The 26743-nt window shown below is 40.2% G+C and overlaps 1 protein-coding gene across 3 annotated transcripts; it reads right to left on the minus strand.

Moving 5' to 3' along the window:
* Positions 1–405: 405 nt before the first annotated feature.
* On the minus strand, positions 406–26009 carry card11 (caspase recruitment domain family, member 11). 3 transcript variants are annotated; one of them, XM_061748233.1, is made up of 25 exons: positions 25807–26005; positions 18152–18360; positions 17931–18068; positions 16233–16409; positions 15423–15571; positions 14000–14179; positions 13622–13768; positions 12700–12825; positions 12414–12608; positions 12127–12279; positions 11656–11725; positions 11385–11569; positions 11176–11282; positions 10640–10680; positions 10383–10506; positions 10106–10307; positions 8824–8950; positions 8511–8754; positions 7531–7615; positions 7286–7381; positions 6925–7042; positions 5375–5557; positions 4867–4988; positions 4638–4753; positions 406–739 (listed from the first exon to the last, which is right to left on the minus strand). In XM_061748233.1, exons 2-25 carry the CDS (start codon positions 18348–18350, stop codon positions 535–537), a joined length of 3489 nt encoding a protein of 1162 aa, XP_061604217.1. In that variant the 5' UTR covers positions 18351–18360; positions 25807–26005; the 3' UTR covers positions 406–534. The 3 variants fall into 3 exon arrangements, with proteins under 3 accessions (XP_061604217.1, XP_061604219.1, XP_061604220.1); XM_061748235.1 differs by lacking the exons at positions 11385–11569; positions 11656–11725; XM_061748236.1 differs by lacking the exons at positions 406–739; positions 4638–4753; positions 4867–4988 and having other exon boundaries at positions 5540–6813; positions 25807–26009.
* Between the last annotated feature and the right edge of the window lie 734 nt (positions 26010–26743).

Here is a 26743-nt window from a genome sequence, read left to right on the forward strand (position 1 = left end):
GCACATTCCAAACACATGCATGGTAGGTTAATTGTCATCTCTAAATTGGCCATAGTTGTGAATAGGAGTGCGAATGGTGGTTTGTTTATGTGCTTTGCAATTGGCTGGCGACCAGTTCAGGGTGTACCTCGCCTCTCACCGCCATATCTGGGATAGGCTCCAGCACACCCGCGACCAAAGTGAGGATAAGCGGTATGAAAAATGGATGGATGGATAGATATAAATATGTCGAACCGCGATTAGGCGGGGGTTTACTGCAGAACCCAGGTCGATGATATTTTGATGTTGTACTTATCATATTAGCCACTAGAATGCAGTATAGCCATAGTTGCAGCAAATGGTTCTAATCTTCACATGTACTATTTAATTTCTTCCAAAAAAAAAAAAAATGCAAAAAGAAACAGCTTTACAAAAGATAATGTATTTATTGTTTGAGCATTAAATACAGGTATAATGTAAACACTGTTTTTGTTTTGTGGTTCGGCCACACGTTTATTTTCATGTACAGCCCATAGTGAGAAAGGCTAGTGGTGATTACAACAGATCCTGCTCCACCCATACAGTCTTCTTCTGCTCCTCAAAGATTCGCTCTTTGACGACCCTGATGAGATCATCTGTCCCTGGCCAGGCGTCCGGTTCCAGGCTGGTGTAGAGGCAGGGAACACCCTCCAGCTCCTTCTCCTTTGCCCTGCATGACCTCAGAAACTCCTCCTCCGACTTCAGGCGCAGCGGCAACTTCCTGTGTGGACAGGAAACAGGAAGGAAACGACTCTGTTGTGGTAAGTGTTGTAAAGTCATGAGTCATCAGTCACGTACTTTGACGGATGAGAACCTGCAATAAAGGTGTGCGTGCCTGGTTGTATCGACACTGTAGCTTACTCATAACAATCAGATTATATATTTAATACTAAGACCTTATTTATTGTGCATGCTCATGCATACACAACAGTGGACCTGAATTGGACTAATCTACAGACGCACAAGGCAGGAATTTTAGGATGATGTGCGAGAAACAGTCCATGTCCCTTACACCAGGGAGAGAGAATAGAAGTTATCGACATACTGTATCTACGTACAGTATACGTGTATTTGGTACCCAGGCCAACAGCTGGGACTTAGCGAACCTAAACCACCTCGTAATACCGCCACTATCACGTCGCAATTATAGAAACCATCAATGCTATAAAAAAGGCAATATAACAGTACGCAGCTGGGCCACACAAATGATCTGGAGCAGTTCAAAACCATTATTAATCTAATGGCATGACAAAAGCAAAGCATTTGAATAAAATACATCAATCATACTGACCAGTGATGCTGATTATTAAATGTATTCGTTTGTGCGGATCGCTAAAGACATGTTTTGCTAGTTGAAGTTGGCTGGAACAAGTTTTGGTCTGACCAACCTATGACAAGACATAAAAAATGTTGATGTCATCAAGAAGCAGGGCGAATTTGAAATCTGATTGTGTAAAGAAACACTCAAATTGCGAATACAGTGGATTTAAAAAGTCTACACACTCCTGATCAAACAGTTTTTGTTTTGTGATATAAAAAAATAAAGTGGGATCAAGATAAATCATTTCAAAACTTCTTCGACCATTAATGTGATCTAACCTTTACAACTTAGTTGAAGAAAAATATTTTCGAGGGCAAGTACAAATGAACAAGTGAGATAATGTGGTTGCACAAGTGTGGCCACCCTCTTACAACTGTGAATGTGGCTGTGTTCAGAATTAACTTTCATTAACAACTATCACATTAAAAGTAATTATAAATGGGAGTCAGCACACAACTTCCATCAATTAAAGTTCCTATGATTAACCCCAAATAAAGTTCAGCTGTTCCAACAAGCATCTCATGGCATTTCTTTCTCCTTCCAGCAGAAGCTTGAAGGTTTTGTGCTAACACTGACTGGTATTTGGAATTGTTCATAATTCCCTCCACCTTGTCTAAGGCCCCAGTTTCAGCAGAAGAAAAACAGTCCCAAAGCATGATGTTGCCGCCACCATGCTTCACTGTCGGCGTTCTGTGGAATTTTGGCTAAAAAGTTCGACCTTGGTTTCATCGGACTGTGACACATTTTCCAACATGCGTTAAGGACACTTCAAGTAGTTTTTTTGCAAAATGTAGTCAGGCTTCTATGTTTTTATTTATAATATAAGGCTTCCATCTTCCCACCCTTGGAAAACCCTCTTGTACCCTTCTAACTGATACTTTTGAACAGTGACGATCCCACTGATAGCGTGGAAGCTCTCTGCAGGCCTTGGCTAATGCTGCAAGATGTGACTGCACAAATGTCAGAACAAGCCATCTGAACTTTATTTTGGGTTAATCAGAGACACTTTAAAAGGTTGCAGGTGCATGCTGACTCCCATTTAACATGAGCTTGAATATGATTTGTTAATTCTGCACACAATTACATCTCCAGCCTTAAGAGTACACACATGTGCAAACACATTATCACAGTTGTTTATTATTATTTCCCCTCTCGAAAAGATTTCCTTTTTCTCCACTTGAGTTGTACATGTTACAGGTCACATGAATGTTTGAAAAACCTTTCAAATGATTTATCTTGATCTATTTTTTTATAACACAAAAACCTGACATGTAAACAAGGTGTAGACTTTTTGCTGTGTATTCATTGTAGTTTGTTATATGGGCCAGCACTACTGATTCTGAAGGCCTTGGGAGGATAGATTGACGTAGCAGCACATACTGCAGAGGCTGAAATGTGATTGGACGAAAACAATAAATAAATAAATCCACCATCCACATGTACTTGAAGCAGTGCATATATATTTATATAAACTATGCGGTGGACGACTGGTTAGCACATCTGGCTCACAGTTCTGAGGACCGGGTTTCAAATCCCAGCCTCGCCTATGTGGAGTTTGCATGTTCTCCCCGTGCCTGCGTGGGTTTTCTCCGGGCACTCCGGTTTCCTCCCACATCCCAAAAACATGCATTAATTGGAGACTCTAAATTGCCCGTAGGCATGACTGTGAGTGCGAATGGTTGTTTGTTTCTATGTGCCCTGCGATTGGCTGGCAACCAGTTCAGGGTGTACCCCGCCTCCTGCCCGATGATAGCTGGGATAGGCTCCAGCAGGCCCGCGACCCTAGTGAGGAGAAGCGGCTCGGAAAATGGATGGATGGATGGATGTATTTTAGTTTCATTATACGAAGTGTTAACCTTTCCTGCAACGGTCACCTGACCGTGGTCGGGAGACGCAGGAGTTAACTCCCTTCTCTTGTTCCACAGCTGAGCTGGGTGGCGGCAACAATAAAGGCACGAAGCACTGATTTGCTGCTTTAATGGATTTATTAGCTCCGTCAACGGGTACTCCGCTAATCGCTACTCTTCCCCGGTCGCCGTCACTACACTTCCTCCTTCGCAGTCCCCTCTCACTCACGCATCGACGCACACGCCCACACACACTGAGCTTGCTGTCACAATCACGTGGGACAATACCCGTAACAGAAGTATTTCACAAAAACAGTGAAATCAGACTCATGCGGAAATTCGTGTTACGTCGCCAGCGTAGGAAGGGAACTCGTTCGTAAATCGAGGACTTCCTGTGCAAAACTGTGTCAAACAGAAGTATCTGTCAGAGGGGGCTTTTCTGGACACTTGTATGACAAAACCAATGTGTTTTTTTAAAATGAAATTGACACTTTTATACTAAGTCTATGTTAGAGAGTCACTCTATGGAGGTCTAAATAGCCAAAATACAGGACCTTTCAATTAACTTTCTTTGTTCACGTGTGAAACATCTCTTTGCAAAAATCTTTTAGCTTCTCGACAGTGATGTCTAAAAATGGGCGTGTAACAGCTGGATCTTAAACAGAGCAGAATTTTAAATTGAATTGTTAATCTTTTGTTTTTGTCATACTTGATTATTTTAGTTTGAATACGCTGTACATATTTTGTTGAGTCCGTTTTTTGTATTTGGGACAGGATGTGATACTGAATTTATTCACTTACACTGGCTCATGGTTACTACACAATAAAAGTCTAATATTAGGATGTCATTTTGTCAAATGCATTGGGCCACATCAGAAAAATAAAAACGTTTTGGCACGGTAAGACTTGAGAGTAGCGTTCCTTCCTTGTAAAAATACTTGAGTATAAAAGCAAAGTATCATTGACACAACTCTGACACATACAATTTTTCAAAAAGTTAATCAAGTAAATGTAACGTCGTAAATGTAGCATGTCATTACCCACCTCTACTTACAGCAAATGAAAACCCCAAATTCACCATATCAAGAATTTAGAATATTACATCACGAACAATCAAGAAACAATAATAATTTTTAACATACTAATTAGACAGGGTTTTGGCCTTATTTTGTGTTCGATTAATCTTTATTATATATGAGTACTCAAATAAATGAAACTAAACTAACTACTCTGCATTGTAAAGAATTGAAGAAAGAAAAGCTTTATTCTCTGGTGGGGAAACTGCACCCTGTGCCATGACTAAAATGCAGTATGTTGCCAAAAAAGTTACCATAATCTGTTTGTCACAGTTTCAATAATGTCACGCATCCATGCGCGTTGTGTATAATCATGTGTGTTTCAATGTTTGGGGTTTTCAGTAAAAGAGTTATTTGTGCTGTGATTTTGCCTACCGCAGCTTCTTGACATTTTTTTCACAGATCTTGACAAAGACGATGATTGGATAAATTTCCACCCTCAGAAGGTTTTTGACACAGCTGAGTTCAGCCTCCAGTAGGCAGTGTTTGCCCTGGTGACAGTGAGAAAGGAACACATAAGCATGCTTTAGAACAAATAGTGATCAAATCACACAAGTTCAAGCACAAGCAAGTAAATCTAGTCATGAATGGCTGTGCAAGCAACCTTTGCAGCGATGGTCTCTATGCTCTCTCTGGTGATGAATTCAAAAGAGGCATGTTTTTCTTTGTAGTAAATGAAGGACTCCACACTCGGTTTCTGATTAAACTCCTCTTTGGATAAAATTTCTACAAAAAAAAAAGAAGAGGATAATGGATACAAAGGGACATTTCTGAGAATGGTTGAGCAAGTGTTGGGTGTATAATCAAGACATTTGACACAAGCAAGAGGAACAGAAAGTTTTGATGTTGGTCTCTTGAGACATCTGCGCAAAAACTCTGACATCAGTCAACTGACTTCTCAGCACCGACACAGACTAGATTGACTATAGTCATTGTGTTTTGCAATACTTTTTAAAGTAAATGTGTCAAGTGGTTAAAACTCATTTCACTGCCATTGACGGCGTTTGAATTCAAATAGCCACGTTAACATGGAGGACTGGTAGTGATGAAGTGTGTGAAATCCTAATGAATCTCCCTGAACACCGCCACCTCAACAGCATGCATATTCCTACCTGGTTTGCACACACTGAAGTCCATGGCAGCTCCCATGTTGACTAATTTCTGTGAAAGTGTTTTGGCTAAACCAGTGGGTGTGAAGAGGACCGGTCTCTTCCTCTCGGTCCATTGTGGGGTGACATGACTGTACGGGATCAGGTTTAAACTCCTGCTCATATCCCCCTCAGCATCAGTGGCGTCTGCTTGCACCAAAGACGACACGTGAAAAGACAAGTTATAGAGACTGATTTAAATGAACACTCTTTCCTTCAGAAGTGTTCTCGGAAATATTATGCTTATATTAGGGATGACCACTGTAATTCCTTTGATTGATGTTTAAAATAATATCTTGATGAATTGATCATTTTTATTAATGATGATTACGGGGGAAATCCCGAACAAAATATCTGTTCCAAGGAAAAAAAAAACTTTGACAGTTTTCTTTATAATTAAATATTTTGTATAAATGGAAACAAAGTGAAACGGAAACATAATTTGAAGGCAGCTGAGCGCTAAACCTTTTTCAATTCTAATGCAGAATCCAACTGTGATCTAATAAAGTAACTCTGGCCTGGTGCTTCTTGTTAAGAAAAAGGAGCATGAACACATGTGAAAGCAGCTTAGTGACAATCGGCCAATAATATATATCCTATACTCAACTCTCTACCTATGAATGCAGAAATATTCACAGGTTAAATTCATCTCACGCCATTCCCTTTATACCGTCCGTAAAGTGTAGTATAACAAAATATACAACTACATTTTGTATTGTTTGATTTTCAAAGCTTTACTCTCTTCCTGCTCACTTTCTGTTTTGCAGCAGGCCTTTTACATCAAACTATTTGGACCTCAATGAATTGTGCCCCGGCGGCACGGTGGCCGACTAGTTAGAGCGTCAGCCTCACAGTTCCTGCCCGATGACAGCTGGGATAGGCTCCAGCATGCCCGCAACCCTAGTGAGGAGAAGCGGCTCAGAAAATGGATGGATGGATGGATGAATTGTGCCCATCTACTGTGCCTCCATGGCTTCCACTTATTGATACAAATATTCAGAAAATTATTTAAGTTTCACATGACTCACCACTTCCCTAACAATAGTAAAGGAGGATGTAATAATTCAAAAATCTGTGTAGGTGGAGTCATATTGCCTCGGGTCCCAGGAGTGCAAAACCTCCCATAAACCTGAACATTTGATTCCAAAACCTTACACAACAGTCGCTATACATGTGGGAGTTTAATTGTGCTGCATCATTAAATGACACCTTCAGGTTTCATGTCAAACAGGCTCCTTGTTCAAGGCTCACAGCACTTTGCCACTGGATTTTGTACAAGCCTCACATGAGCTGTCTAACCTCTGCAGGAATCTCACAATTAATCAAAATCACAATCAAAAATGAACTCATCTGAAAGCTTCAGCTGAATCTTAAATTCCAAAATTCAGCTCCTATTTTCAAACCTGTGAATGTCAAGAATGTCACATAAAAGCTTTGACATTTTACATTTGATGATTAGCATCTTTTCCAAATGTATGAGGAGTTTGTCTCCCTTTGCGTCACTTTGTACTGACCTTCTGCTCTGAGTGTGTCTAAACCTTGTCTGGGGAATATTGTGCTACTGGAGGTTATGATCCTCACACGCTCATTGCTGTTCAGTCGCTTGTATTTGGTATCCACCCTGCTGACAAGCTACAAAAACAGCAATCTTTAATAGTGAAGTTATTTGATGACCTCACCTTTCACATCATAACACACAATAGAGGAAATTAAGTTGGTTGATTATCCAGTTATAACAAATGTTTATGCAGGATAGTAAGTAGCGTATATGTCATTTCAAACCAGGGTCTCTCGGTTCCTACACGTAGACGCTCCACTATACTGCACAGACAGTTGCTATTTGTACATCTGGAGGATGTATTCATGCTTCGTTACCTGCAAGATCTGAGTGAGGAAGATGCTTGCTCTCGACATGCGTGGGCTGGCTTTGGGGTCAGAAGAAGGGCTGCCTTCTTCTGCCTGCAAATTGTTCTAGACCGGTGGATAACATGTAAACAACATATTCCACTAATTTGAGTGCAGTCAGTATTTTACGTCATTATTGGACTTTGATTTCTTGTTCTCTATAAGAGTAAAAGAAAGAGTTTGAGAAGAATTCATAAATCTGAGAAGATATTTACCCTCAGGTTACGCGGAGTTTCATTCTCTTCTCTCCCGCCTCGACACATCAACTTCTGTATCTTTACTAGGAGGAGCTGCTGAGCCCTAGGTTTATAATAGATCACACACACACACACACACACACACACACACAAACAAACATCCACACATGTTAACAGTTTTATTGAGATGCTGCCAAGAGATTATGTAGATAAGAAGTGAAAATATGTACAAGTGCTGCAGGCAGATTTGTAAACCTCCGGTGAGTGAATGCAGGCACTCATTGCTTAACTCGACCCAATGGTACCAGAGGTGGCAAAACATTCTGTAGTCTACTTAGGTAGAAGTACAGATGCAGATATTTGTAAAGACAAAAAGACTTCAAATTAGAAGTACTGCTTTAACTCCTTTATTTCAGTAAAAGTAAAAACTCCAAAGTAAAATGTTTAAATGAACTTATACTGTCAATTACATTCAATAACCGTTTTGATAACCTGCACACAAAAAATAGTTTCTTGCTTTTATTAAATTGCATTGTGTCCATAGAGCGAGGGGTGGGGTGGGGATTGGGTGGGGGGGGTTTGCTTTGCTAACACTGTCAACTGACGGGAAAATTTTTTTAAAATTAGCGGTCATGGATACGGAATCTGTTCCGGGTTCACATTCCTCCATGATTTGTCTGCCTTATAAGTACCCCAGATCTCAATCAGTCAGTCAATGATAATCTTAGCCGTAGTTGACATGACCTCTCTATATTTACTGTATGCCTTTTGACATCGTGTCATCATCCGTATCTTTACTCAAGTAAAGTACAGATAACCTATTACTTCCAACCACTGAGTGTTACATCACATTTGCTTCATGATCAGTATAAAGTACATTAAGCCACTGAGCTCACTGACTTCTTTGACATCACGATTGTTTGAAAAATCTGCAGTAAGTGTAGGCTTAGCATCAAAAGCAAAATCTAGCTTTGACTCCTTGATAGACTTTCTCATACCGTGAATTGCTCGGCAGAGTCCCACAGTCTTGCAGGTCGCAGCCGCTGTAGGGGTCAACGCGGGCACACAGCCACTGACTTAGGCCTTGGGGCTTTGTGTCCAGGACATGGACCACCTCATCACATTGCACACTCAGCGAGCAGCTGTCTAACTGGCTGGAGATGTTGAGGTTGACCCGGATGTAGAAGGAATCTCCAGAAACCCGCGTGCCTTCCGCGAGGTCCCTCTGAAGACGACGGTAAGCTGGTGGGCACATACAGTAATCAGATTCAAATATGAAAACTGCTAAATCCTATAAAGTGACATATTTACAATCAAAGTTGGCTCGATAGTGCAGCTTGATCGGTCCAGAGCAGTGCTGCAGCACCCAGTGGGCTTCCTCCTGGGTGCTGGTTTCCAACAAAATCCTCTGGTTCTCTCCACGTACGTGCCCTTCAAGCTGACAAATCAGTCATATCACAAGAGACAAAAAACATATTTACGTGACGTGACAATGGTGGACTGTCAGGGGAAGGAAGGTCCTCTATGCTGGCCTAAACGCTATTAGAAGAACTGTATTACTTTCATTGATTCCGTGGCATTTGTCTTGGCTGCACTGCTTCCAGTACGTGAATGTGGATGTTAGATTATTTTGTCCAATAAAATTCAGAATCAAGAGTGCTGGTCAACGTAACTTCAACTATATTGTCAGCGGGACTGTTTCTTTAAGCAAACAGATTTCATATTCATCCTTAACAATGATGTCAGCATTTTTCCATCCTCTGTTTGGTTGAGCATATCAAAACTTGTTACAGCAAACTTTGACTAACAAAGCAAGCTGCACACATTTATGGAGTTAATTTCCGCTTTTCTTTGTCAGGGCTCACCACAGTGATTCACTCGCATGATTTGTTTAACGCGGCACAGTGAACGACTCGTTAGAGCGTCTGCCTCACAGTTCTGAGGACCGGGGTTCAATCCCCAGCCCCTCTGTGTGGAGTTTGCATGTTCTTCCCGTGCCTGTGTGGGTTTTCTCTGGGCACTCTGGTTTCCTCCCACATCCCAAAAACATGCATGGTAGGTTAATTGAAGAATCTAAATTGCCCGTAGGTGTGAATGTGAGTGTGAATGGTTGTTTGTTTATATGTGCCCTGCGATTGGCTGGCAACCAGTTCAGGGTGTACCCCGCCTCCTGCCCGATGATAGCTGGGATTGGCTCCAGCACTCCCGCGACCCTTGTGAGGATAAGCGGCTCAGAAAATGAATGGATTTGCTGAACGCAGTTTTTACGCCGACTGCCCTTCTTAACACAATCCACACATTTTTATCCAGGCTTGGGCCCGGCAGTGGCTGGGAATTAGTCAATTAACCGGGAATCAAATTGGCGAAGTCTGCATTAAAAGACGGCAGCAGCATGTACCAATACACCACAAGTTCGAGCTTGACATACTTAAACAGTACATTTAATAATCAGCATTTCTGGTGAATATGGTGTATTTTATTTACGTTTTTTTTAAATATTTTTGTCGTTATTAGATAAATATTTATACTTAACTGCTCCAAATGATGTGACATTTTTATGTAGAATTGATGGTTTCCTGAATTGCGATCTCACCAATAAGAGGCGGTGACCCTCTCGCAAGCCAGTCTTGTCAGCAACAGAGCCCGGCTGGACTGATGAGATGAAAATCCCACAGTCATTGCCGCCAACAAGAGTGGTGTCCTTTAGCAGGTTTTCACCTAGTAATGTGAACTCCTGCACAGGCTTCCGGGTCGAGTTGATACTAGACAAGGAAGACAGAGACGGACGAAATGGCCTGCGCACACACAAAAATATGAATAGGAAAGAAAGTCTGATGACTTGCAACAAAGTGCTTGTGAGTATTATGTACCTTTCCAGAGAAAGTTTCCTGAAGATATTGTTGACTTGCTCCATGTCGTAAGTGTCCATGCCTTCTGATTGATGGGATGACGAAGATGAGTGGACAGAAGGTGGGCCATGCCCCACGTCATCCTCTACAGATGTTTTTTTTTTTTTTTGAAGGGCGGGGGGTGAAATAAAATGAGATTTGCATCTAAAAACATCAGCTTTGATTGTGGGAATTATTTTTTTTTTAATCATTATTTATTACCAAATCCCATTTATTACCAAATTCCAACTCCATAGTGTCACTGTCAAAGTCCGAGAGGCTGAAAGAAACCAGATGGAGGACAATTTTAACATAGGTAAACACAATACTATAGTTGAAGATGTGTAAAAGATTATTTTGTCCTTTGCTTAGAAAACAGACACACAGTTCCACTGTCTTAGCTATACAAGCACATTTAATGAGGTCCAGTATGAGGAATGTAACAAACATTCTGCTTTTACAGAGATAATACTGATTTACACGCTCACAGAGGTATTCATTTTACAGTATATTTACAATTGTGCTTGTATTTACCATAATATAGAATAATACTGAGAGCTGTTTAAAAACTCAGACTATTATGCAGCTACAAAATATTAGAAACAGCTCTCCGAATATCTCAATATGATGCAGTCCAATTCTACACTGCTACAGACTACAATAATGAACATACAGTAGTCACATTTTTAGTTGAAATTTGAATGTAATCAGAGTTTTGCAGGTGGACCTGATTACAGTAAGTATATACAATAACAAGGCACCACGCCTTGATTACCTGCGGGGCTGGAAGTCATTTTCATTCTCCCTTTCTCTGCGGTACAGAGATGCTTTTTCGGGGGGCTCAGGCTGCATGGATTGGATGCTGTCATTACGGTATCGCAGCTGGAGATCGTGACAAAACAATATTACTGTAAGAGCTGATTAAACAATTCACGTGACAGATAATACCGCCTCGAATCGCATGGCTTTTGGGGTGATCCTCACTATATTCGGCCTGTTGGGGTGTTCTGTCATGGAGTGATGGAGCGAAGAGGAGGACAAAGTCAGGGTGGGCCTCAAACTGTGGGAATACGTTGGGGATGCAGGGGGTAAACTGGGCGAAGGAGGGAGGGAGTTGTTGTTGGTTTGCATGTTTGGCATCTGAATTTCAAGAAGATCTACACCATTGGCTGTCAACGTAGAAAGTTTTTGACATGTTTATCTTATATTGGCAATTAAATGTACTTTCTGAACAATATCATTAATTGCGTGTTACCCGCAGGATGAGCAGCCTCTGTGTTAACTGGAAGGTCTTTGGGTACCCAGCTGGGAGACTTCGCTCTGTTCTAAAAAGACCAAGCATAAATGTTTTGAACTAATAGGTAAATGTTTAAGTGCAGCAACTTAATGAGAGTACACAAAATGAGGCAAATTTAAAAAATGCCAGGCCATGCATCGTGTGCATGGACATGTTGAAACTGAGCAAATACATTGTTTCAACAGGATCAAATTCATGTTTGGAAAATACGCAGGTCTGGGGAAATACATGTTTTTTTTGCACGATCTTTCCTTTCCCTTTTAGCGAAAATGCAAGGCTGAATACACTGTAAAGTTCTGGATTATCAATGATGCAAACACCTTGAACGCAAGTCATATTGTCGTAAATTGATGTGGTGTGTTTGTAGTTCATTTTGATGCAACATTCTATGATGCTGTTTAACAATATGAGTGGTGGACGTTGGCTGACCACTGCTTTCAGATTGGGTCTTCGTCTGAGGCGGGACTCCTCGGGTAAAATCCTCTCCTCTGGTGACTCATCACTGGACCATTCCGACTGACCCTGAGCAGGTTTAAGCTCCCGCTGACAGAGGATGGTTGGGGGTAAGTCCCTTGGTAGGCTCTGAGGAAAAGAAGAAGGGAAAAAAAATCCTGAACATTGGTCAATTTGTAAGTGTCCTGAACACTGGTAAATGCGTGTTTCTTTACATAATTAAAAAATAGATTTCTTTACATCCTCCTGTTAAAATGTCAAACCTGATCCAAGGCAATGTCCTTGGAGAGCCGTCGCAGGCGAGACTCCAGTGTGACCAGCCGGGCTTCTTTCCGCACCATCTCAATATGGAGCTCATCGCTCTTCTCCTCCAATTCTCTAATCTGCTTGCGATACTTGTCTTTGTCAATCAGACTCTGTGAGAACTGGTGCTGGGCATCGTCTCTGGCCCGAAAGGCCTGCGGCACAAAATAAACATGCAAATTCACAGAAAACTGTGTGTGCTTTGTAAGCGCACTTGTGCGTGAGTAAGAACATGTATTGAGTTACCTGGTCCCTCTCTTTTTCCACTTCCTTTAGCTGCATGGTAATGGTGTCCATTCGGTTACGGTACATCTGACAGTCTTTCTGCAACGTGGAGCACTTAAGCTCCAGGTCCTCCTTCTCCTCCAGGTACTACAAACACACCCGCATGCATGCACAAACACAGTGATCAGCGACGATCTGAGAGTTAATGAAAGAGAATAAAGTGTGATTGAAAAAACGGAATTTCTTCTTGATCCAAGGGAGGGGAAAAAAGTTAAAACCTAGACATAAACACCAAATTACAACATGATCTGATGATATTTGACAGAAGGTCTGAAGAATCTGAGCATGTGCAAATGGATTCTGGATATTACATACACAAGTCTAGTCACAAAAAGTTAGAGCTATTTGGCTTTTGGGGTCAATTTCAGAATAAAGCTAAAATGCAGCACTATAACTTTTACGTGTGAACTTAATTTGACCATCTCTAAACTTGAATGCCCATGTCCAGGTGTTCAATGCTTTAGTACTTTTTGCCCAATTTGCTGTTCTCTAACAAGGAACTGAAGAAAAATTCAAAATAGGTGTTCAATCCATGAATCAACCAATGCATTTGCATCTGAGAACATCCTGTTTGAAGCCTCGCAATGGCGAGATGTTGATCCATTGTCAGGTGTTGTCTTGGTCTCATGATGTCAAAAATGTGAATGACATCATAAGGAGGATTGTATACAGTTCTAATTGAACCAGATTCATAATTCAAATACCGGCATTTTAAGTTCATACTGAAATTTCACCTGAAAGTCAAATATCCCAAACTTTTTGTAAGTAGTGTGGGCCTATGTGTTTCCAAGATTGTACTACAGAGACGAGGCGACCTGATTAATGGTTTCCCACTCATACCCACATTAACCCTTAAACCACCTTTACCGTATCTGTTTGCTACCTTGTCTCGTAGTTCCTCTGCTTGTCTGACTTCCTCACGGAGGTTGTAGAGGCGATTGACCAAGTCCTGTCGGTCTTCAAGCGCTTCCTGTCTGTCATGCTCCAAAATGTCAAGGATGTCTTTTTCCGATGTAGACAGGGGACCAGGCTGGGCATTCAAAAACCAAAAAAGGTTCCCCTTTTTAACTGTTCGATAAGTAAAACTCAGTTTTTGGCGCAAACCAACTTGTAAGAAATACTTGCTGCTGATTGTATGGAATAGTGGTGTGCAAGCACAGTGAAATTGTCATTTTTAACTAAAAGTGAGTCACTGTTTCAAGTACATTTTATGTTGCCTGATTGCTAGTTACAAGTTAGTTCAATGAAAGTTCATCCACACCTGGATGATGGACTGCAGCTCCTGTAGTTTGATCTTGAGTGTCTCGTTCTCCCGCTCAAGCCCAAAGATCTCCTCCCTCTTGGGCCGATTCTCGATGTCATTCTTCAGTTTGAGACTTTGCTTCCTCTCCATCTTACACTCTTCCTCCATCTTGTTTAGCCGGTGCTTAAACTGATCAATCTGTTTGAACAGAAATGACACAGAAAGGAAGGAATTGTTGGATATTAATTCCACTGCACAATACGTTAGGTACACCTGAACAATCTGATGAGATGTAACAAGTTGGTGATCTTATTGAGCCACATGAAGGACAACACATTAGAAACAGCTCTGCGTTACACACTGGTAAATGACAATAAGGCAATCAAAACTGAGCATTATAATAGAAACAATTATAATAATAAAACAGCTTTGCTTTATATTAGGATGCTTAACAATAACCAATATCACTGATTGTACAACCCCAATTCCAATGAAGTTGGGACATTATGTTAAACATAAATAAAAACAGAATACAATGATTTGCAAATCATGTTCAACCTATATTTAATTGAATACACTACAAAGACAAGATATTTAATGTTCAAATTGATAAACTTGATTGTTTTTAGCAAATAATCATCCATCCATCCATCCATTTTCTGAGCCGCTTCTCCTCACTAGCGTCGCGGGCGTGCTGGAGCCTATCCCAGCTGTCATCGGGCAGGAGAGGCGGGGTACACCCTGAACTGGTTGCCAGCCAATCGCAAGGCACATAGAAACAAACAACCATTCGCACTCACAGTCATGCCTACGGGCAATTTAGAGTCTCCAATTAATGCATGTTTTTGGGATGTGGGAGGAAACCGGAGTGCCCGGAGAATACCCACGCAGGCACGGGGAGAACATGCAAACTCCACACAGGCGGGGCCGGGGATTGAACCCGGGTCCTCAGAACTGTGAGACTGATGCTCTAACCAGTCGGCCACCGTGCCACCCAAATAATCGTTAACTTAGAATTTTATGGCTGCAACACGTTCCAAACAAGCTGGGACAGGTGGCAAAAAAGACTGAGAAAGTTGAGAAATGCTCATCAAACACCTGTTTGTAACATCCCACAGGTGAGGGAGAAAAAGTGGTGAAAGGCTACATCACTGAAGGCTCTGTCACCAACCGTCCAGAGTTTGATGTTTGGGATGAAGAGCACGGGTTGATATACAGTATGCCGGGATCAAGGCACGGAGGGATTTTTAGGTCATTAGGCGAAGTTTGAAAACTATGTGGAACTTGATTGGGAGGCAATGATGCCATATCTTATTATAAGAAGTTGAACTCAGATTTTTGAGATTTTTTTCATGGTGCCATTTGTGTTGTATCTATGTGTTTCTCTGTATAATAGTATGTCTTTGTATATGTACTTAATATTGATACTTTTCATCATTACCTCCAGCTGGAGGTCTCTGCTCCTCATCACTGCTAAGTTCTTCTCCTCACTCAGAGCGGCGTATCTCATAGCCAGTTTGTAGTTCTCATCCTTGACTCTCAGCAGTTCATCACTGTATGTGTTTCTTTCTTCTTTCATTTTGTTGTATCCTGCAGACGCACACACAAGTAGTGAGTATTGACACAGTGGCTTCCTAATTACAGATTACCCCTGTGGATACCACCTTCTCGTTTTCTCATGCATTGTAAGTAGTTCAGATCTCAAATTGTGATTTTTATTTTATTATTATTTATTTTTTTAAGAAATATAAGACATGTGGAGTGGTTGAACACTGTGGACTATGAATCCAGTTAATTTACAATAATAGTGCACACTCAATGTATGTAATGATACAGCAACAGAATGAGGAATAATGAAAAGAAGTCATCATACTTTTCTTAAACGGCACTATAAAGGAGGAACTAGTGTTTTTAGGATTGCACATTTTCAAATCCCCCCTAACCACAAACACTGTAAGCTCAGCATCTCCTGAATGAAAGCGTGACAGACAAAATACAGTTGTCGTTGTTTTGTATTGTTTAGATTCTTGTGTAGTTTAAATGTGAATGAGTTGCTTACTAGAATGCTAAACCAAAGTAGATGTAAACTGACATTATATCAGCACTCCCTCACTGCATACACGCGTAGTGGTATACAAAATGGTGATTGGATTACTAACGTGAAATTAACTTTTAATCAAACCTATACGAGAAAGAGGGACTTTGCACATATTCAATGAGAATAAGATTTTGATTTTTTTTTTTTTTTTACTCTGTTGCGAGGTCTGAAGTTCCTGGTTTACGAGCCGTAGTTTCTTCTGCTCATCCTCCAGAGTGCAGTTCTTCCTGCTAAGCTCCACGTGCTGCAGGGTCTTCGCTTTAAACTGCTGTTGCAGCTTCACCACCTCGTTCATTAAAAACTGGGTCAGACCTTCATGACCCTCCTCGACTGCAGCAAGGAGGCAAGGAAAATCATATCAGGCTTTGTTATGAACCGTATGCAATGTGCAACTGACTGGGAATATTTTTTTCATTTGCATCTCTGAAGATGTGTTCACTGACCTACAACCCCAATTCCAATGTAGTTGGGACGTTGTGTTAAACATAAATAAAAACAGAATACAATGATTTGCAAATCATGTAAAACCTATATTTAATTGAATACACTACACAGACAAGACATTTAATGTTCAAACTGATCAAGTTTATTGTTTTTAGCATATAATCATTAACTTAGAATTTTATGGCTGCAACATGTTCCAAAAAACCTGGGACAGGTGGCAAAAAAGACTGAGAAAGTTGAGGAATGCTCATCAAAGACGTGTTTGGAACATCCCACAGGGGAACAGGCTAACTGGGAACAAAAACCGACATCAATGTGTAAAGGATATCACCACATGGGCTCAGGAACACTTCAGAAAACCAATGTCAGTAAATACAGTTTGGTGCTACATCCGTAAGTGCAAATTGAAACTCTACTATGCAAACCAAAAGCCATTTATCAACAACACCCAGAAACGCCACCGGCTTCTCTGGGCCCGAGCTCATCTAAGATGGACTGAGGCAAAGTGGAAAAGTGTTCTGTGGTCCGACGAGTCCACATTTCAAATTGTTTTTGGAAATTGTGGACGTCGTGTCCTCCGGGCCAAAGAGGAAAAGAACCATCCGGACTGTTATGGATGCAAAGATCAAAAGCCAGCATCTGTGATGGTATGGGGCTGTGTTAGTGCCAATGGCATGGGTAACTTACACATCTGTGAAGGCACCATTAATGCTGAAAGGTACATACAGGTTTTGGAGAAACATATGCTGCCATCCAAGCAACGTCTTTTTCATGGACGCCCCTGCTTATTTCAGCGAGACAATGCCAAACCACATTCTTCACATGTTACAACAGCGTGGCTGCGTAGTAAAAGAGTGCGGGTACTAGACTGGCCTGCCTGCAGTCCAGACCTGTCTCCCATTGAAAATGTGTGGCGCATTATGAAGCGTAAAATACAACAACGGAGACCCCGGACTGTTGAACAGTTGAAGCTGTACATCAAGCAAGAATTTCACCTACAAAGCTTCAACAATTAGTGTCCTCAGTTCCCAAACGTTTATTGAATGTTGTTAAAAGAAAAGGTGATGTAACACAGTGGTAAACATGACCCTATCCCAGCTTTTTTGGAACGTGTTGCAGCCATTAAATTCTAAGTTAATGATTATTTGCTAAAAACAATCAAGTGTATCCGTTTGAACATTAAATATCTTGTCTTTGTAGTGTATTCAATTAAATATAGGTTGAACATGATTTGCAAATCATGATATTCTGTTTTTATTTATGTTTAACACAACGTCCCAACTTCATTGGAATTGGGGTTGTACATAAACAACTGCAAATCTGTGACATTATTTGCTTAGCTTTCGTGCCAAAGTGAAAGTAAAGTTTTTAGTTGGCTTCAGTCAAACCTTCAGACGTGTTTCTCACCTACGATGGTGGAGAAGCGACGTGTGGGGTTCTTCCCTGTGACCTGTTTGTAGAGTTCCGGATAGTAAAATTCCAAGCTCTCCAGAAACACCACATATCCCCGCTCTCCCTTGGAGCGGAGGATGTCAAGAAGGCGACCTGATGGGAGATTGTTGTTCAGATGTCATTAGCTTCCATTTATCTTAACTGTAAGGAAAACACACACTTATCTGACAACATACTTGTGCGGTTTGCTTTGGAGACCAGCAGAAGAGAATTGAGAATCTCATCTTCATCTTGCTCATCCAATACTTTACACTGGCGAAGATAAGGAGTGAGCTTGGCCGGAGAGATGATGCGGCAAACTTCATAGCGTTTGCACTCCACGTTCTCCCACCGCATCTCAACATCGTCAAGTATCCCCGGTGTGCCGTTTTCCATCTCATGCGCCCTGACAAGAAAAGACCCCAAAACACACAAGTTGCCAAGTCTCTTACAGTGAAAGAAAACCAGGAACCCTTTTGGATAGCAAATCAAAAGACACACGTTGTAGTTTGTTTTACTATCAGCTAATTACTTGTTTAACTTCTTTTTGCACTTACAGTCATTCAGATTTGCTAGAAAACCTTGAGTTTTCTTTCCGAATTTATATCCAGTATTTCTATGGCATACTGCAGTGTTTCCTAACCCTTATTTCATATATGTCAAACTCAGGCCCGGGGGCAAAATTTGGTCCACGATGTAATTATATTTGGCCCGCAAGACCATATTAAATGCGCATTAGAGCTGGCCTACCAGTATATAGCACATGCGCCACTAATATTACAAATCCCAGAATGGTTTGCTAGTGTGTTGGCCCATCAGTCTAGACCAGCAAGCGCCTCTTCCCTTTCTGTTGCAGTCGTTAGCAACTATGCAACCAGTCCAAATTTACACTTCCTCTTCCCAAAAATGACCAAACACAAGATGGAAAACAGTAAACTTCCAAGACAGGTGGGAGGCAGATTGTTTGTTCACTAAAGTAAAAGACAGACCTGTTTGTCGTGTGCGGAGCAACGTGGCTGTAACAAAGAATATAACATAATTGATTTTAATGTTTTTTTTAATGCCCTTTATAAACTCCTAGGCAGGAACTACTAATAGTTTGAGGTTTGGATTTTTATTGAAGCACATTCTTATTTTTTTTGGGTTGTTTTGTTGTTGACCTTTGAAAAAAGATTTACATCAAAAAGAAAGGTAGCTGGAGAAAGGAATACATTGAGATGCAACATAGGGCAAAGGTAGAGGTGGCAAAGGCCAAACAAGAGGCATATGATGACATGTATGCCAGGTTGGACACTAAAGAAGGAGAAAAGGATCTATACAGGTTGGTCAGACAGAGGGTTAGAGATGGGAAGGATGTGCAGCAGGTTAGGTTGATTAAGGATAGAGATGAAAATATGTTGACTGGTGCCAGTAGTGCCAGCTTGTTTAATACAATTCTAGCGCGTGAGAAGATGCCTGAGGAATGGAAGAAAGGTGTGCTGGTGCCCGTTTTTAAGAACAAGAGTGATGTGCAGAGCTGTGGGAACTATAGAGGAATAAAGTTGATGAGCCACACAATGAAGTTATGGAAAAGAGTAGTGGAAGCTAGACTCAGGACAGAAGAAGAAGAAGAAGAATCATCTTTTATTGTCATGAACATGCATGCATGCACATGAAATTTGTTCTCTGCATTTAACCCATCACAGTGAACACATACACATGTTAGTGGAACACTCCCATGTTAGTGGATAAATGAATGATAATTTTCTGACTATCCATCCATCCATCCATTTTCTGAGCTGCTTCTCCTCACTAGGGTCGCGGGAGTGCTGGAGACTATCCCAGCTGTCATTGGGCAGGAGGCGGGGTACACCCTGAAATGGTTGCCAGCCAATTGCAGGGCACATACTAACAAACAACCAGTCGCACTCACGTTCACACCAACCGACTAATTAAGTAAAATTTGATAATTTCCCCCGACACCCTTAATTATCTGTCAGTGTACAGCAGTGTGCCATGGTGCACTGGTTGAGAATCACTGGCATACAATACTCCAAAATAATCCCACAAATGTGGGATTTTGCTTCCAAATGAGATTTGTCAATGTGCACACACAAAAAAAAATTTTTTCTAAGAATTTCCTAAAGAACCTGAAAGTCTAGCAAAGCTAATTTTGTTTTATTTTTGAACATTATAATAATAATTTTTAAAAAAGAATTCACAGGTGCGTTTAATCGTCAAAATTCTGAAATAAAAATTATTGTTTTCATTGACAAATGGATTAAAAAAGCCATTACTTTTCAAATGGTATGTACTTTTTGTCACAAATGGATTTAAAAAGCCATTACTTTTCAAATGGTGTGTACTTTTTGTCACACTCTTTTAAAGAGTTCAGGGAATGTCAGTGAAAACATGTTATCCCAACGGATCTATAAATAATAAAAAATTGGGGATCCCAAAAATTGCTGTATATCGCCCAAATTCCCCCTGAGAACATGCTAAGAATCCTGAATACATCCTTGTTAAGAGTACTGCGTTGAAATGGCATAAAATACATAAGCTTTCTTGTCTGTCAACCACTGTGACATACAAGAAAAACAAGGCCTAAAAATAAGGAGCAGCCACACAACATTGTTTCTATAGTCTTTAATCCTGGATAAAATCTGTACAGAGAATGAAATATCTAAATAACTTAAAAATTGTGAAATTGTAAACTTTATTAGGCAGATACTTGGACTTAGGTCTAAAATATTATATAGGGTACTTTTTATACCAATATCTTACATCAAGTTGAGCAGATTTTCTGTGTTATTGTGCTTTTTCCTAACATGACGATAGACTGCACCGTCACAGTGTCTTTGTGTGAAGAGAATATAAAAAGCGGGTGTGACTAACAGTAAAGCACTGTGAACAAGCTTGGCAATAAACAGCAACGTGACTTCCTTGGGAAAGGTAACAATGAGAAAATAACACGAATGTGATCGTTAGCATAACACAACTTGCTATATGACAGATGTTAAAGCTTTAAGTAGATAATTGATACATATCTGCGACACAGGTATGTAAGGCTTCCTGATGTAGGGCTTTATTATGACGAGAGAAAAAGAACAGTTTCCCCACACAAGAGTTGACCAATGCACATATTTCTATTTCACATTTCCATTTTCCACTTTATATTCATGTTTTCCAGCCAACAATTAACTTTCTCATGTCAGCCATACACAAATCTGCACCATGACAGTCCATCAGCATTTTGCATGAGGAAGCTGCGCTGTTAAACAAATAAAGGCTATCTGACGCTGTCAATCATGCATGTAAACACTCATGTTTGCATACAACTGGCATGTTTGTTTGTGTGCAGCATTTCAGAACATTGCTACTATGCCCGTATAGGTGGATAACGTTACCTATATCCGAATTTAGAATCAACCCTCTTGACCAGGTATGTTAAAACACAGGGAATTTGTCTCCGGTAGTTGAAGCCACTCTAGTACTACTGCAAACAAGCCACTATACCAAAATATAAATTTGGGACATAAACACAAAAGTACAAAAAATCATTTAGCAATATAAAGTTTCCAGTAGTGCGGTAATACTGATCAACAACAGTTTTGCAAATGATGCAGAGTGACGTGTCTACAACGATGAATACAGTAGTAATGGCAGTACAGAGGTGTGAAAGATTGCCAAGATGTACCTATGAAACAATGAATAACTGTTTAAGAAGGGGGAAAGCTTTTTTTATTTATTTATTTCAGAAAAATGTAGCCTGAGGGGTGACAGCTAAATCACATACTACAACTTGAGTGTGTGCTGCCAGGGATCAATGCAGATCATGAACCCTCAAGAGCACAGACCAACAAACATGAACACACACACACACACACACATATCTATACACTCGTGCACACACCTCTACAGAAACCACAGATATGCTTCCTCTTCTCTATTCTCTTATTTAGAGTTTGTTGTTGAGAACATTCTCCTTTCCTTCCTCCTTGCCAAACCAGATGTGAGTGTCAGCCTCATTTCGGGTAGAGTACTTTACACGTTTGACTTTCATAGCATCTTTGTGAGGACATTTGCATTGTGTACTCTCACCTTTACGTAGCCTATTCGGGCTTCAGACTAGGTGTAAGAAATTGACTAAGAAGGACAAGGTTTAGGCAAGGCTAAGGTAGACCTTGCATCTCCCTTTTTTTTGTCAGCGTGCCAAGTCAGACAGTCATGTCTTGTTGTAACAAGCAGAACTTGGCAACTTGTACAAGCAGCATGACAATATTTTGCGGCAACACATCCTCATAGCTACTGTAAATGACAGAATAGGTCCACTGCCAACTCTCCCTCTACAGTGTTAGCAGTTCTGGGCTAGGGTGCCTCATGCTTGAATGCAAAAATATCATGACCAAATGGGAATCAGTTTTTTTTTTTTTCTTTGGTGGCCTGAAAATCTCATCTCTGCTCTTCGCAAAGGATGTGGTCTCATTTGATATTCAGCACCTCCTAATCGGGGATGTGGGAGGAAACCGGAGTGCCCGGATATATATATATATATATATATATATATATATATATATATATATACACACATATATATACATATATATATATATATATATATATATATATATATATATATATATATATATATATATATGTTTTGCGATTGCATGACACGATAGCTTTGCAATTAGCATGGCTTTGACATCTACTTCGCCTATCCACTCGTCATCCTCTCTTCATGACACTTTTGTAAGAAGCATGGTTAGAAGTGCATCTTATTCGCTACCATAGAGGCGATCATCAGTGACTTACAATGCACTGACACGGGACGCAAAAATAACTTTCGTCTTGGCAGCCAGGGGGCTTAATAAATCAGCATGCACCAAGCAGCTGTCCAACTGATTTTTTTTCCCCCCAATATCTGAAACAATCAGTGTTACGGCCATAAAAAGTCAACGTTCAGCGATTTCTGTAACAAAATACTGACGTTCCGTAACATTTGACAACTCTGGGACTCTTCTTAAAGTAATGTTTTCAAACTGCCAGCAACATTTGAATGTAGTCTCATTCACTCCCGACCCCGGCCACCTCACGTCTCTGCCCAAAGAAACGCCCCCAGCTCACTAACGTGCTTACCAAACACGAAATGTTACCAGTTTGATAATAGAGAGGTGATCAATTTAACTGACGACCCGGTGAGAATGGTGACGTCACCGTTCGTTTATACGTCAGCTTTGGTGGTGGTTTTCCACGCCCAACAATATGCAGCCGTCCATATATTGGACACCACTATTATAGTGTATATGTTTACTAGGGCTATGAATGAATCAGTGGTTCAAGACCGCTGAAAAAAACTAACGCCGGACCAGAAAATTCTAATTTGAATCATAACAAATCAAACTATATTACTTACTTTATAAGAGCTGCAATGCTGCCACGTCGCATTTACTTTATATATGTGTATATATATCTATATATATAGATATATATAGATATATACATATATACATCCATCCATCCATCCATTTTCTGAGCCGCTTCTCCTTACTATGGTCGTGGGCGTGCTGGAGCCAATCCCAGCTGTCATCGGGCAGGAGGCAGGGTACACCCTGAACTGGTTGCCAGCCAATCGCAGGGCACGAACAACCATCCGCACTCACATTCACACCTACGGGCAATTTAGAGTTCTCAATCAACCTACCATGCATGTTTTTGGGATGTGGGAGGAAACCGGAGTGCCCGGAGAAAACCCACGCAGGCACAGGGAGAACATGCAAATTCCACACAGGCGGGGGCGGGGATTGAACCACGGTCCTCAGAACTGTGAGGCAGACGCTCTAACCAGTCGGGCAGCATGGCGCCGTTTCTAAATTGTATTATGTCTATATGTGTCTATAATGACAGGTGATCTTTCTGGGACAGACTCAAGCTCCTCAGGATAAATGTTATAGAAAATGCCACAAATGGCAGTCACACTCATACAATCTATATTGCTTCAGACCAAACAACAAACAGTGATTCTTTTTTTTTTTTTTCAAATTTCCAAAGAGTTTGAAATTTGTATGGAGCCCAGTGTGTAAACTAAACAGATTGAAACTATGTGTGCATCCTGTGTATGTGTGACAGCTTTTCTGAAACAAAATAAAAATAATTCCACTGTTGTCTCCTCCTCTGTCTTGTCTCATAAATGCTTGGTGGAAAAAAGACAAAACAGCTCTGGGTTTGGATGATATCCTGGCATAATTCCTGTTTAAACCTGCCTTCTAGCTATCTCTGACAGCATCTGTATTGCAATACAATGAATATCTGACTGTTTTTGTTATGCAGTTTTTATATCCACAAACCTCTATAATCTATTGAATGATTTGTTTTTATTTAGTCACTAACTTTGTTTATTTGTGTTTTAAATCATACTGTACATGTATTTTCAATTAATGTGCTTTTTTTTTTTTTTCTCACGTCTTTACTTTTAGAACACATTGATGATGTACCCAAAATGTTTATGAGATACCGTATTATTTGTCTTTTTAGATGTATGTACGTAGTAGGTATTGGAGAGACAGGGTTTGTCAGATAGCACCTTGTGTTCATGTTGTATGAACATGCCCTTAGATGTTGCGAAACAGATTTATTACTTTTTCTATTAACCACAATCTTTCGTTGTTGATTTTTTTATTTTATTTTATTTTTTGGAGGGGGGAGGGCAAACAGGAGCAGGAAGGAAGAGACAAAAAGAGAGGCTATTGTTGCAGATGTACTAAACACGTGTTCACTGTTCCGACCTATTGTTCAATCATTGTAGAGAATTATTGTGAAAAAGTGTTAATATATATGTTCAGTGTCCTACCCCCTTAGGTTAATATAATTCATTATTAAAAATAATATATAATGAAAGTTCATTTGAAAAAATGCGTTATTCAGAAGTAGTTTCAAAAAGGCTGGAGACCGCTGCGTTAGACTGTTGGTAGTTATCATGTAAAATCTGTTTTCAACAGTTGGACGATTTACTTCCAGACATAATGTTATGTCATTTTTAACAGATTAACTTTTAAAGACTGTATCAAACATTACGACTGAAACTAGGTCATGCATCACTGTATGTTGGGCTGGAATTTGACTGATGTTGATTTAATGGTTCAGGTGTGTGCAAGCCATCAGAAAGACTTCATTGTCCGAGCCTTGAGAAATGTGATATACTGGTGTGGAGTGGAAGCAAGAAGAGGAGTGAGTGGGCACTTTTGTAATGACTGCATTGTTTATGAAAAGGTACAGATACACCGGCAAATTTGAATGATAACTAACCAAAAAAATTGTTATATATATAAAAAGAAAGCCTGCCACTACAAATAATAACAGACTGAGTTCTGATTGCCAGTTGGACACTGTCAGAGGTAATAATTTAAGATTGTATTTGTTGTAGTGGTTGTATTTTGCAGTGGTGTCAAACCATCACACTCAGTTATTTCCTAGAATTTGGTGACTTTTTTTTTTTTAACTATCTACATCAGAATATTAAAAACACCAATGAGTATGATGCAGTGAAAAGATGAATTATAAACATATTGTTTAAAAAAAAGGCCTCTCTGCCAGTGTCACTTAAAAGTGAGCATTGTTATCTTTGGACAGGTAAAGTTCTTGTAGTGGCAGGTGAGTGCAGGAAATGCAGAAATTCACGAATGCCCAACCCTTCAAGCAGGGTTCAACTTGTTGATGAAACCTGATAGTGAGTTAATTGCGTTATATATTCTTCTATATCCTTGCTCGAGCAACATATCGACAGAGAAATTCCATTAAAATGGTTTATACGCGTATTTTTGTTAAAAGCCTCATGCGACGCGTAGGCTATACGGTAGTCAACAGTTTGTCTTACCTGAGATGTGGACGACAAGCAATCGGGTGAACTTCAAAGTAGGACGAGGCGTGCCGCTGTGTGTTGCTGTTGCTCTTTTGATTTCGAATACTGCTATGCTCTTTCGCCACGAGAAGACACAGAAGGTCAACTTTGTCTCTGCGTTTGTCCAAAACAGTCCTGAACAGAGAGCGTGTGGCACTTAATGAGGGAGGAGAGAGAGAGAGAGAGAGAGAGAGAGAGAGAGAGAGGTCGGGGGCGTGAGTGTATTTGCGTTATGAAACAAAATACCTGTACTCGATGACTTTTCAACCTTTTTTTAGGTCACTTTTTTTCTTCTCTCAATACGTGTTGCCGTGTTATTTTTTTCCTCATTACTTCATTTTTTTTAAAACCGTGTACAGTAGGGGAGTAACCCTTTTGATTATACAAAAGTATTAGAAATTATTAGAATATTCTGTTTTCCTCCTCTACTTTTTCTTCTTCCTCTCCCTGTATTTTTTCTCCCTCTTTTTCTTCTTTCTCTACTTTTTCTCCTTCTTCAATCTGCTTTTTATTAGTAGTAGTATTAGTAGTACTGGTAGTAGTAGTACTAGTAGTAAAAGTAGTAGTAGAAGTGGAATAAAGTAATCCCTGAGAGATTATTTAGTTTCGAGGTGTGTTGCCTGATGTACTGTATGTCCATAATTTTTTTCTTTTTATTTAACAATTAGTATGTTTTTACAACAACAAAAAACAACAACAACAATGGCAGAGGAAGCAGCAAAATTGTGCTTGAATGTAAACAGAAAAAAATAACAAAGTGCTCAAAATGAACAACTGAAATAATAACAGACGGAAAGGATTTGGAAGATATTGACCATTTTGCATACAAATGTATTTAGGAAACGAAAGTAAAACAGGGGGAACACACCCAGAATTGGGAAGGTGTCTGCCGCATTCAAGACCCTGAGATCAA

This window comes from Phyllopteryx taeniolatus, chromosome 16 (genome assembly GCF_024500385.1).
Source record: "Phyllopteryx taeniolatus isolate TA_2022b chromosome 16, UOR_Ptae_1.2, whole genome shotgun sequence".
Lineage (NCBI taxonomy): Eukaryota > Metazoa > Chordata > Actinopteri > Syngnathiformes > Syngnathidae > Phyllopteryx > Phyllopteryx taeniolatus.

Excerpts from the sequence above, each read along its gene's own strand:
- card11 (XM_061748233.1), bottom strand. The coding sequence starts at position 18,350 with ATGGAAAACGGCACACCGGGGATACTTGACGATGTTGAGATGCGGTGG. Across the intron at positions 7,382-7,530 it reads AAACTCCGCGTAACCTGAGG|AACAATTTGCAGGCAGAAGA; the intron begins GTAAATATCTTC and ends CCACCGGTCTAG. Across the intron at positions 4,754-4,866 it reads TAGAGACCATCGCTGCAAAG|GGCAAACACTGCCTACTGGA; the intron begins GTTGCTTGCACA and ends CACTGTCACCAG.